The 13,053-nt window shown below is 46.9% G+C and overlaps 1 protein-coding gene and 1 pseudogene across 8 annotated transcripts in view; one reads left to right on the forward strand and one right to left on the reverse strand.

Moving 5' to 3' along the window:
• Window positions 1-13,053, reverse strand: part of HK1 (hexokinase 1) — a 130,758-nt gene that overhangs the window by 96,953 nt on the left and 20,752 nt on the right. For all 8 annotated transcript variants that reach the window (XM_054436626.1, XM_054436627.1, XM_054436631.1 and 5 more), the window contains one exon: window positions 8,199-8,246. In XM_054436626.1, coding sequence (XP_054292601.1) covers window positions 8,199-8,246 — 48 coding nt within the window. The remainder of the gene's footprint in view (window positions 1-8,198; window positions 8,247-13,053) is intronic.
• On the forward strand, window positions 3,070-3,455 carry LOC129006685 (small ribosomal subunit protein uS8-like; annotated as a pseudogene).

The raw sequence follows: 13,053 nt of genomic DNA on the forward strand, positions 1-13,053 counted from the left end.
TGGTTTTACACAGCCCACATTCTGATCGGGAGAGACAGATGGTCAACAAATGGCTAATTAAATATGCATTAGGCCAGGCACTAGGAGAAAAGGCAGGTGCAGCTGACACAGCTATATCCCACAATATCCATTTCCCCTTTGTCCTAATAAACTCCAATTTTTTGGTGAATTCAGGCCCCCCAGAATAAAGATTCCATTTCCAGCCTCCCCTACAGTCAGATGCAGGCATGTGACCAAGCTCTGGCCAGAGATGAAAGTGAGAGTGTCTCAGTAGCTTCTGCAGCCTCCCTTAAGAGACACAGCTATTGTGTGGCTTTCCTGCTTCTTTGCTGACTGGAGGACAGGCAGAGTGGCTGGAGATCCTGCAATCATCTTGGATTATGAGATAACCTTGGGACACACAGGGAGAATGCCATGTGAAGGGACACACACAGAAAGAAGATGACCATACGAAGATGCAGGCAGGGATGGGAGTGATGCTGCCATGAGCCAAGGAACGCTTGGGGCCACTGGAAGCTGGAAGAGGCAAGGGAGGGTCTTCTTCTCCAACATTCAGAGGGAGCACGAGCCTGCCAACACCTTGAATTTGGACTTCTAGCCTCCGGGCCTCTTAGAAGAAGCAAGATGTGAATCCTACAGCTACAAAGAACCGAATGCCACAAACAACCACATGAGCAGGAAAGCATGACCCAAGGCAGGACACCTAGCTCAGCTTATCCCAACTCCTGACCCACAAACATGAAACCTGCTTGACAAAATACTACTGAGACAGTGAAAGATCTGACCTATCCAACTCCATCTTGCTTTTAACCTCCAAGCTGTCCTTGTTCATTCCCGGGCATAGGCTGAACTAACTTTGGGAGGAACTTAGTTTATAGTTTAAAACAAAGATGAGGCTGAGCTCAGTGGCTCACGCCTGTAATCCTAGCGCTCTGGGAGGCCAAGGCGAGTGGATCACTTGAGGTCAGGAGTTCGAGACCAGCTTGGCCAACATGGTGAAACGCTGTTTCTACTAAAAATACAAAAATTAGCTGGGCATGGTGGAGGGCGCCTGTAATCCCAGCTACTCGGAAAGCTGAGGCAGGAGAATCGCTTGAATCCAGGCGGCAGAGGTTGCAGTGAGCCGAGATTGGGCCACTGCTCTCCATTCTGGGCGATAGAGCGAGACTCTGTCCCCAGTAAATAAATAAATAAATAAATAAATAAAAATAAAAATACAACAAAGATGATAACAGCCCTTTTCCAAAACAAACCCTCTTCTTGTCTGGAGATCAGACTGCCTTTGAAGGACTAACAAATTAGCAAAAAGATTAGAAATTATGGTTTAGGAGTCATGCAGCTGGAGGCTACAAGATTCTGACCCTCCCAAATTGCTCCTGGGGATAACATCACTATTGTAAAGCCTAAGATAGTGTTTGAGATATTTTGCAGACCCTGCACTTGATGGATCAGTGGCACCCCCCAGATTGATAAACTCGATCATCTGATCTTGTGGCCCCCAGCCAGAAACTGACTCAGTGCAAGACAGCTTCAGCTCCCTATGATTTCATCTCTGACCCAACCAATCAGCACTCCTGACTCACTGGCTGCTTCCCATCCACCAAATTATCCTTAAAACTCCAATCCCCAAATGCTCAAGGAGACTGATTTGAGTAATAGTAAAACCCCATTCTCCCGCAAAGGTGACTCTGAGTGAATTACTCCTTCTTTATTGCAGTTCCTCTGTGGATAAATCAGCTCTGTCTAGGCAGTGGGCAAGGTGAACCTGTTGGGCAGTTACAAGTTTGGGAGCTTGTCCGGGGTTGCCCTTACGACTACCTGCCATAAAGGTAATCCTGGTTCGGTAGCCTCCCTCTGGTGATGGATCCAGGTGTCGCGTGAGCCACCACACCCGGCCTGCTTTTTAAGTTTTGAAATCAGGAAATGTGAGTTCTCTTTCTTCTTATTCAAGATTGTTTTGGCTATTCGGCACCCCTTCCATTTTCGTATGAATTTTAGAAGCAGCTTGTCAATTTCTGCAAAGAAGCCAGCTGAGATTTTCATAGGAATTGAGTTGAATCTATATATTAACTTGGGGAGTTTGCCACCTTAACAATAGTGTGTTCCAATCCATGAACATGGGATGTCTTTCCACTAATTTAGAACTTTATTTTCTTTCAACAATCCTTTGTAGTTTTCAGAGTAAAAGTCTATACTTCTCTTGTTTGTTCCTAAGTAATTTGTTCTTTTTGATGCTATTATAAATGGAATTGTTTTCTTTTTTTTTTTATTTTTGAGACAGAGTCTCACTCTGTTACCCAGGCTGGAGTACACTGGTGTGATCTCAGCTCACTGCAACCTCTGCCTCCCAGGTTCAAGCAATTCTCCTGCCTCAGCCTCCCAAGTAGCTGGGATTACAGGTGTGTGCCACCACAACCAGCTAATTTTTGTATTTTTAGCAGAGATGGGGTTTCACCATGTTGGCCAGGCTGGTTGCAAACTTCTGACCTCAGGTGACCCACTCGCCTTGGCCTCCCAAAGTTCTGGGATTACAGGCATGAGCCACCACATCCAGCCAGGAATTGTTTTCTTAATTTCATTTTTAGATTGTTCATTGCAATTTTATAGAAGTACAATTTAATTTTTTTTTTTTTTTTTTTTTTTGAGATGGAGTCTCGCTCTGTCACCCAGGCTGGAGTGCTGTGGCACAATCTTGGCTCACTGCAACCTCCATCTTCCAGGTTCAAGCAATTATCTGCCTCAGCCTCCCGAGTAGCTGGGATTACAGGCACCCAACACTATGCCCTGCTAATTTTTGTATTTTTAGTAGAGTCTGGGTTCCACCAGTCTGAAACCAAGGCTGGTCTTGAACTCCTGACCTTGTGATCCACCTGCCTCAGCCTCCCAAAGTGCTGGGATTACAGGCGTGAGCCACTGTGCCTGGCTACAATTGATTTTTGTGTATTAATCTTGTATCCTATAATCTTGCTGAACTTATTAGTTCTAATAGGTTTTTGTGGGTATTCTAGGATTTTCTACATACAAAATCACGTAGGGCTCTTTTTGCCATCTTTCCACACCACCACAGTGGTGCACATGAATGTCCTGGCTGATGCTCTGAAGAGCATCGACAATGCTGAAAAGAGAGACAAACACCAGGTTCTTAGGCCATGCTCCAAAGTCACCATCTGGTTTCTCACTGTGATGATGAAGCATGGTTATATTGGCGAATTCGAAATCATTGATGATCACAGAGCTGGGCAAATTGTTGTGAACCTCACAGGCAGTCTAAACAAGTGTGGCAAGATCAGCCCCAGATTTGATGTGCAACTCAAAGATCTAGAGAAATGCAGAAGAATCTGCTTGCATCTGGCCAGTTTGGTTTCATTGTACTGACAGTCTCAGCTGGCATCATGGACCATGAAGAAGCAAGACAAAAACACACAGGAAGGAAAATCCTGGGATTCTTTTTCTAGAGATGTTATACATATTTACAAATAAAATGCCTCATTAAAAAAAAGCAAAAAACAAAATTACATAGGAATAACCTTTTGATATATGCAGCAACATAAAAATATTAAAACCAGGCACAAGAGAGTACATATGTATGATTATATTTATATGAGGTTCAAGAATGGAAAAGCTCTGGTGACAGAAGTCAGAATAGTGATACTCTGAGGACAGGAAATGGGAAGTATTGACTGGAAAAGAGCGTGAAGGGATTTTGGGGGAGTGATGAAAATGTTCTATATCTTGAACTGGGCAATGGTTACATAGGTGTATACATGTGTTAAAACTTCTTAAACAGCTGGGCATGGTGGCTCACATCTGTAATCCAAGCACTTTGGGAGGCTGAGGCAGGTGGATTGCTTGAGCTCAGGAGTTCAAGACCAGCCTGGGCAACATGGCAAGACCGTGTCTCTACTAAAAAAAAATTTAAAAATAGGCCGGGTACGGTGGCTGAGGCCTGTAATCCCAGCACTTTGGGAGGCCAAGGCAGGCGAATCACTAGCTCAGGAGTTCGAGACCAGCCTGGCCAAAATGGTAAAACCCCATCTCTACCAAAAATACAAAAAATTACTGGGCATAGTGGCAGGCGCCTGTAATCCCAGCTACTTGGGAGGCTGAGGCAGGAGAATTCCTTGAACCCAGGAGCCAGAGGTTGCAGTGAGCCGAGAACACACCACTGCACTCCAGCCCAGTCAACAGAGTGAGACCCCATCTCAAAAAAACACAAACAGGCGCGGTGGCTCACGCCTGTAATCTCAGCACTTTGGGAGGCCAAGCTGGGCAATCACGAGGTCAGGAGTTAGAGATCAGCCTGACCAACATGGTGAAACCCCATCTCTACTAAAAATACAAAAATTAGCTTGGCCTGGTGGCGCACGCCTATAATCCCAGCTACTCGGGAGGCTGAGACAGGAGAATTGCTTGAACCCAGGAGGCGGAGGTTGCAGGAGCCGAGATCACGCCATTGCACTCCAGCCTGGGCAACAGAGAGAGACTCCGTCTCAAAAAAAAACAAAAAAAACCACAAACAAACAAAAAAATGGGCAGGCTGGTACATGGCTGTAGCCCCAGCTACTTGGGAGACAAGGTGGGAGGGTCACTTGAGCCCATGGGGTGGAGGCTGCAGTGAGCCAAGATCACACCACTGCACTCCAGCCTGGGTGACAGAGCGAGACCCTGTCTCAACAACAACACACTTATTAAGCTTACAGAATTTGTGTGTTTGACTGGTAGTAAATTATACTTTCATTTAAAAAAAAATAAAAACATAGGTCGGGCGTGGTGGCCCACGCCTGTAATCCCAGGTACTTGGGAGGCTGAGGCAGAAGAATCACTTGAACCCAGGAGGGGGAGGTTGCAGTGAGCTGAGATCATGTCACTGCACTCCAGCCTGGGCAACAGAGTGAGACTCTGTTTCCAAAAAATAATAATAAATAAATAAATAAAGAGATAAAGATGAACTATTTTAACGTGGTGGCCTAGCAGTGTCATTAGCTAATTCTCTCAAGGCACTGTGTACACATAGTGATTAGTTCATCATTAACAATATCATATGTAAAGCCAGAATTTAAATAGCCTGCTAATTTTTAAGTTTTTGACTGACTTGTCATTATATCTAATAAGATCTTTATCTTCTTTCAACCCCATGATGTAGCTGAATAGTCTGTACCAGGGGTAGGAAAATTATCAGCCATCTTACTTTCTCATTGTTCATTTGTTTTAGCTTCAACCCAGTTTCTTCTACTTTTTTTTTCCTTTTAAGAGACAGGGTCTCACTGTCACCCACGCTGGGGTGCAGGGGCACAAATCATAGCTCACTGCAGCCTCAAACTCTTGGACTCAAGCAATTCTCCTGCCTCAGCCTCTCAAGTAGCTGGGATTGCAGGCACACATCACCATGCTCAGCTAATTTTTACAATTTTTTTAGAGATGAGGTCTTGCTATGTTGCCCAGGATGTTCTCAAGCCCCTGGCCTCAACTGATCCTCTCCTTGGTCTTTTAAAGCACTGGTATTACAGGTGTGAGTCACCACACCTGTCTCAACCCACATTTTTTATGCAGAAATCTTTTAAAACCACTTGCCTATTTTGTGAGGATCAGTCTAATTAAACCCAAATAACATGATACACAAGACTACTTCAACCAAGCAATTCTTTTTTTTCTTTTTTTCCTTGAGATGGAGTTTCTCTCTTCTTGCCCAGGCTGGAGTGCAATGGCGTGATCTCAGCTCACTAACCCCCGCCTCCCGGATTCAAGCATTTCTCCTGCCTCAGCCTCCCGAGTAGTTGGGATTACAGGTGCCCGCCACCACGCCCAGCTAATTTTTGTATTTTTAGTAGAGACGGGGTTTCACCATGTTGGCCAGGCTGGTCTGGAACTCCTGACCTCAGGTGATCCATCCGCCTCGGCCTCCCAAAGTGCTGGGATTACAGGCGTGAGCCACCGCACCTGGCCTGACCAAACACTTTTTTTTCTTTTTTTTTTTTTGAGACAGAGTTTCACTCTGTGGCCCAAGCTGGAGTGCAGTGGCAGGATCTCAGCTCACTGCAACCTCTGCCTCCCAGGTTCAAGCAATTCTCGTGCCTCAGCCTCCCAAGTAGTTGGGATTACAGGTGCACACCACCATGTCTGGCTAATTTTTTGTATTTTTAGTAGAGTTTTTTACCGTGGGGTTTTACCGTGTTGGCCAGGCTGGTCTCAAACACCCGATCTCAGGTGATACGCCCACCCTGGCCTTCCAGAGTGCTGGGATTACAGGAATGAGCCACCACACCCGGCCTCAACCAAGCAATTCTAAAGCTGCTATGCTTCAGAATATGCTAAAGATAGTCCAGGAAATAAAGGAGGGGGCCACTATTGTCCCCTCCTCATTGTGAGAGTCCTGGGTACCTGCAAGGCCACCAACATTGATTTGTCTTTAAAAAGTTGGTGACAATGGAATTGTAATACAGTTGACCCTCGAACAACACTGGTTTGCACTGCAGGAGTTTGCTTACACCTGGATCTTCTTCTGCCTCTGCCACCCCTGAGACAGCAAGACCAACCCCTCCTCTACCTCCTCCTCAGCCTACACAAAGTGAAGACTACAAGGATGAAGACCTTCATGGTGATCCACTCCCACTTAAAGAATAGTAAATCTATTTCTCTTCCTTATGATTTTCTTAATAACATTTTCTTTTCTCTAGCTTACTTTATTGTAAGAATACAGAATATAGTATATAAAACATACAAAATATTTGTTAATTGACTTTATGTTATCGGTAAGGCTTTTGGTCAACAGTAATTTTAGTAGTTTAGTTTGGGGGGAGTAGAAAGTTATATACGGATTTTCTACTGCATGATGTGGGGGCAGTCAGTGTCCATAACCCCCTCATTGCTTCAGGGTCAACTGTACTTTCTTCCCACTGGGAAGTAGATCATTTTGCACAGCACACACCATGGAGGTCTCGCTACACTTATGCCCCCTACCCCCTCTCTGGTTTCCTGGATGCCCAAGGCTTCCTCCAGCTCAAGCTCCTTGCTACTGCCAGACATAAAACAATGTAATCACATGACTCCTCAGCCTAGAGGATCCTTCAGGCCGTGCTGTCAGAGTTTCTCAACTGGACAACCAATCCCAGCCCCATCCAACCTCCTCAGTCTCCCCAGCTTTTTCCTGTTCTTTGCAGGCTCTGTTTTGGCACATGCTGTTCTCTCTGCTTGAAATGCCCTTCCTTGCCTGGCACATGCTTTCCTCTTCTTCAAGACTCTCTGCAAATCTCATCACCTCTATCCAGCCTTTGTTATCTGGACCCAAGACAGGGTTGACCACTCCCTCACCTGGCTCTTAAAGCACGTGTCACCTATGTTGTAACTTTCTCTTTTGAAAAAATATTGAGCTTCACTTCTCAGTCATTAAGTCTTTTGAGGCTGGAGACTGAGTCTTATTTATTTTCAAAAGAACAAGAATATAGCTACTCAATCAGTGGAATGAGGAGCAGGGCAGAGCTCTGGGGCTCCAGGTTGAATCCACACCCAGTTTTGGGCCTCACCTGGGACTAGGTAATGGCCCCAGACACAGGGGAAATCGAGAGTTTCTGTGCTTTTCTCCCAAGTTGATTCATAAAGTCTACACCTCACCACCTTCCAATGAAGCAACCCATCTCAGATCCACTCTGTTGCCACTTTAAAGAGATAGTAAGCTGTGTGCTTGGGGAATGGGAGGGAAGAGGGTAGGTCAGCACAAACAGCGCAGGAAACTCTGATTTGGGGCTAAATGGGATATGTCGATAGGAAAGATCTGAAACTTGTCCATATTGAAGTGCAGAGCAGATGGGTGCCAAGTTTCTGGCATGCCTGACTGTAAAATGGAAAAGACAGGAGGGGAGAGACCCTTCCATTTCCCCTCCCAGCGTCTCTCACAGTCAGGACGCCACGCATCCCCAAGGCAGGAAGGCCTTGTGTTTGGCTCTGACAATTAGCATTCTGCTTCCAAGAAAGGGCTAAGAAGGGGGCCTCTGTTACTAGGCCCCCTTGGAAAGCACCTTCCCTGTTCAGGTGGACTGAGTCTAGCAGGGAGCAAGTTGGAGGTCAATACTGCTCCACACCCTGGAGAAGCCACTGCACAGCTGCTTGGCTGGCTTAAAATCATTATCCCAAAGGGGATTGCCATGCACTATCTTTTACAGAAAATGTTACAGAAGGAAATGAAAAAAAAATAGCTTTCTTACCTCACTTTCAGCAAGTAGATGAAGTTTTGGTTTTTCAGCTGCTGTAGCCTTAGAGAAAGACAGGACAAGTAAAGTGTTACAAATGCATTTTAGCAACTTGCACTCACAACATATTGATGCTTATAACTAATCAATCACGCTCAGAAAGCAAAAGTAATTACAAGTAACCTTGGAATGTCTAAGCAAATTCTATCATGATTACCAATTCTCTGGGTGAAATGCAGCAGAGCTCAGTCATGGGCAATTCATGAGTTTATTCACGCAAACACTAGGTTCTTACAAATGTACCAGGCACTGTGTTGGAAGCTGGAGAGTCCAAGATGAAAAACAACCGTGGTTCAGCCCTCAAGGAGCCCACAGATGTGCCAGTCAGTAATGGAAGCGCAGCAGTACCGGAGCTGCCGCAGAGGCCTGGAGAGAAGCTGTGGGAGCACAGGCGTCTAATCCCGACTGAACCACTGGCCCCGCTGTGTCTCCTACCCTGAAGATGCAATGCTTTCCTGATGAGCAAGGAGGCAACATGGCCATCAAGCAGTGACCAGCTCTTGGCAGGGTCTGCGAAAGATGAGTTAGCATTCTGCCCTCCCCTCTCTATTTTTTTTTTTTTTTTTTTTTTGAGACAGGGTCTCTCTCTCTCTCTCTCTCTCTCTCTCTCTCTCTGTTGCCCAGGCTTGGAGTGCAGTGGCGTGATTATGGCTCACTGCAGCCTCGACCTCCTGGGCTCAAGCAATCCTCCCACCTCACCCTCCCAAGCAGTTGGGACTACAGGTATGCAACACCACACCTGGCTTATTTATTTATTTATTGAGATGGAGTCTCGCTCTGTCGCCCAGGCTGGAATGCAGTGGCGTGATCTCTGCTCACTGCAACCTCCGCCTCCCGGGTTCAAGCGATTCTCTTGCCTCAGCCTTCTGAGTAGTTGAGATTACAGGCACCCGCCACCACACCCGGCTAATTTTTTTTTGTATTTTTAGTAGAGATGGGATTTCTCTATGTTGGCCCAGCTGGTCCTGAACTCCTGACCTCGAGTGATCTGCCTGCCTCAGCTTCTCAAGTGCTGGGATTACAAGTGTGAGGCACCGTGCCTGGCCAAATTTTTTATTTTTTGTACAGATGGAGTCCCTCTATGTTGACCAGGCTGGTCTCAAACTCCTGGGCTCAAGTGTTCCACCCGCCTCAGCTTCCCAAAGTGCTGGGATCACAGGTATGAGCCACTGCCCCTGACAGATTCTGCTTTTTTATAACTTTCTTTGCCTCACAAATTTTGGAAGCTGCTGCCAATCAGGAGAAAAGCTCCTATGAATTTTTTCATGATGATAGCTGAATGGATAGGGAGGGTGTAGTAAATTGTTTGCAAAAAACAGCCACACTAATTCTCCTCCCTGTACCCATGCTTTTACATAGTCTCCACCCACAGCAACTCCAGAATTGGCCATGTGACTTGCTTGGGCTCACAGGACAATAGCAATGCCATGCAAACAGACACTTGAAATATGCTTGTGCAGGGCCGGGCGCGGTGGCTCACGCCTGTAATCCCAGCTCTTTGGGAGGCCGAGGTGGGCAGATCACAAGGTCAGGAGATCGAGACCATCCTGGCTAACATGGTGAAACCCCGTCTCTACTAAAAATACACAAAATTAGCCGGGTGTGGTGGTGGGCGCCTGTAGTCCCAGCTACTCGGGAGGCTGAGGCAGGAGAACGGCGTGAACCTGGGAGGCGGAGCTTGCAGTGAGCCGAGATTGCGCCACTGCACTCCAGCCTGAGCCAAAGTGCGAGACTCCATCTCAAAAAAAAAAAAAAAAAAGAAATATGCTTGTGCTTTGGAGCTTGACTTTTCTTGCTGCTCTTGGAACCCTTGCAACCACCACTATGTGAATGAGCCCCAGTTAGTCTGCTGAACATGTGTGGCACATGGCCCAGTTACCACCCTTGCCTATAGCCAGTCAACTGTCAGATGTGGAAGAGAAGCCACAGACCTCAAGCTGCCTGCAGACCTCTGAGGGAGCCAGTCTGACAGTAAATGGAACAGAAAAGAGCCGTTCCAGCTGAGCTCAGTCCAAATTGCCAACTCACAAGATTGCCGGTAAATAAGAGATTATTGTTTTAAGCCACTAAGTATTAAGGTGATTTATTACACCACACACATAGCAAAAGCTGACTGATACAGAGAAGGGTTTCAAGGTTGGAGGCAGAAATGACAGTGCATACATATCTTGGAGATACCTTCCTTCCTCCTCCAGTATCTCTAAAAATCATGTGCAAGCTGGCCTGTTTAGATGCTTGACTTTCTGGTTGCTGGAATACTTCATGGAAAAGGAAACCTAGATCCATTGGAGGCGAACTGAGGCTGGGAACCTCAGGCACAGGTGAGTACCAGCCCACCTGCCTAACATGCCCAGGGCAGCTGGCTGAGGCTGGGGACTGAGCTGTCCTGTGTCACTGGGCACAGAAGAAGGCTACCCACGGAGCACAGAGTTGATAAACATCCCCACATACAGAAGACACCAGATAGGGAGCGGGGGGATGAATAAAAACGCTTGGTAATGGGCTCAAGTCACACCTCCAGAAATGAGTGTTGGGAGTGTGGCCAGCATGCCTGCTCTGGAGCCAGTGGAGGCCAAATCAGTCTTGTCCAGTGAAAGGGGAGATGAATCAGATGGATTAGAGCCTGGCCCCACCTTTCCACCTACCACTAGCAGGGGATAGGGTGGGTCCTGGTCCCAACCAACCCCGGGGCTGCTGGAGACAAACTTTCTGGGGAGCCCCAAGTCAGAACACATGTAGCCCAAACTCAAGTATATTGGTGACGACTAGGGACTTCAAAGGACTCTGCTCTCAACTTGGAGGTCTCATAGGATTCTGATTGTCAGTCTCCACTCACGCCTGCAGGTATCTCTGCAGCATTGGAGGTTGGGGGAAAACTGGGGGAAAAAATACGAATACCAAAACTGAGGCCCTCCTCAGCGCTTTATCTGTAATAACAACCTGTAAAGTGCCTCCTATCTTAGTGCCCAGTCCCAGAAAGCACAGCATAAATATTAGTTCTTCTTCTTCCTCCCCACTATTAGTGGGTGAGAAGGGATGGAACCCAGAGTGACAGAGCACAAGGGGCAACCCCACTCTATAAGGAAGGAGACTGAAGTTCCTGGAAGCTTGCATAGCAGCCCACGGACATGCAAGTCGTCCCTGTAAGAATCAGGGATAACCCACGTATGTATCTCCCCTGGAGGGCAGGGATGATCTTTTCAGCACTTCTTGTCCTACCTCACATAATCAAGGTCCTAGGCTGGGTGCAGTGGCTCATACCTGTAATCTCAGCACTTTAGGAGGCTGAGGCAGGAGGATCACTTGAGGCCAGGGGTTTAAGAACAGCCTGGGCAACATAGCAAGACCCTGTCTCTACAAAAAAAAATTAAAAATTGGCTGGTTGCGGGGGCACACGCCTCTAGTCCCAGCTACTTGGGAGGCTGAGGCAAGAGGATTAGTTGAGCTCAGGAGTTCAAGGCTGCAGGGAGCCATGATTGTGGCACTGCACTCCAACCTGGGTGACAGGGCAAGATCCCATCTATAAAAAATAAAATTAAAAAAAATTATGGTCCTAGGAAAACTACGGAAGCAAAAAATAGCATCCCATAGACAGTCTGAGCTACCAGAACAATCCAGGCAAGTTTTCCACATGCCCAAAGCCAAAACTGCCTAGGCCTTACACTGACATCCCCATGATAGCCACCTCCCTGCTGAAATGGCTCTAATGAAGCCTTGCAGATACTTCCAAGCCTACATGAGAATTAATAGTAAGGCAAGAGTGAAAAATACTTTCTGGGGCTTGGAATTGTCAGGAAACCTATGAGAAAGAAACCAAATGGACCATGCAATTTTTGGCCCTTCCTTAGACTAACAGTGGAAATTTCAATATCCCAAGCATGAGTTTCTAAGCTTGGAACAACTCAAAATATATCTATCCTTAGGAAGATAGGGTTGGAGTCACACACCTCACTTTCAGCCTTGAGCTTGATGGTGGGTAGAAAGAGCACAGTCCTGGAGTGAGAGAGACCTGAGTTTGTCCTGGATCTGCCAGGACCAGCTGTACAAGCTTGGGAAAGGAATTTAACCTCTCTAAGCCTCAGTTTCCCCATCTGTAAAGGGGGAATGACACCTTCTTCACTGGGCCTTTGGGAGTGGTGGGCACAGAGGACTTGCTTGGTAAATGGCAGCAGCTAAGATAAAGATCATGGATTGACAGAGGCTCCAGGCAATAAGAACTACAACTCCTCCGGGCTAATTGACGGGACCAAATCAATGTCCAGCTGCTGGATTTCCATCTGTGTCTGAGATCCCAGAGTCTGTGCTCCTCTCCTTAGACCTCCAAGCACCACAGAAGGCCTGTCGTCAGATTGACACTGAACTCTGGGTGCTGGAGTCCAAACCTGCTGACTGCCACATGGCGCCTGTGACACTGGCTGCTTTGTGCCACCTCTCCAAGGCTGGCCTGGCCTGCTTTAAATTCCTGGTGGCATTCTGCCTGGGACTGGAAAAGCCAGGCAGGGGCACAGGAAGGGGGCCATGAGAGGTGGCAATGACATCCCAAACAAACTTCCAGGTTTAGAAGGGCTCCTTCTTTCCCAGAGCAGGCAAAACTTTTCTCACTCTGGTTGGGGGTGAAAGAGGAGAAAAGGAAGAGGCCTAAGAGGCCCAACGGCTAAGAAGAATTTTGGATTTCTGTATTTAGTGGCCTCCACTCCCCACTGACAACCACGCAGGAGCCTTGGATTCCACAAAGGAGAATGAGGCTGAGAGCTTCCAACTGGGCATTAGGAACAGGACAGAATTCAATCCTCTCAAAAGCTTGAGAGGG

This window comes from Pongo pygmaeus, chromosome 8, assembly GCF_028885625.2.
Source record: "Pongo pygmaeus isolate AG05252 chromosome 8, NHGRI_mPonPyg2-v2.0_pri, whole genome shotgun sequence".
Lineage (NCBI taxonomy): Eukaryota > Metazoa > Chordata > Mammalia > Primates > Hominidae > Pongo > Pongo pygmaeus.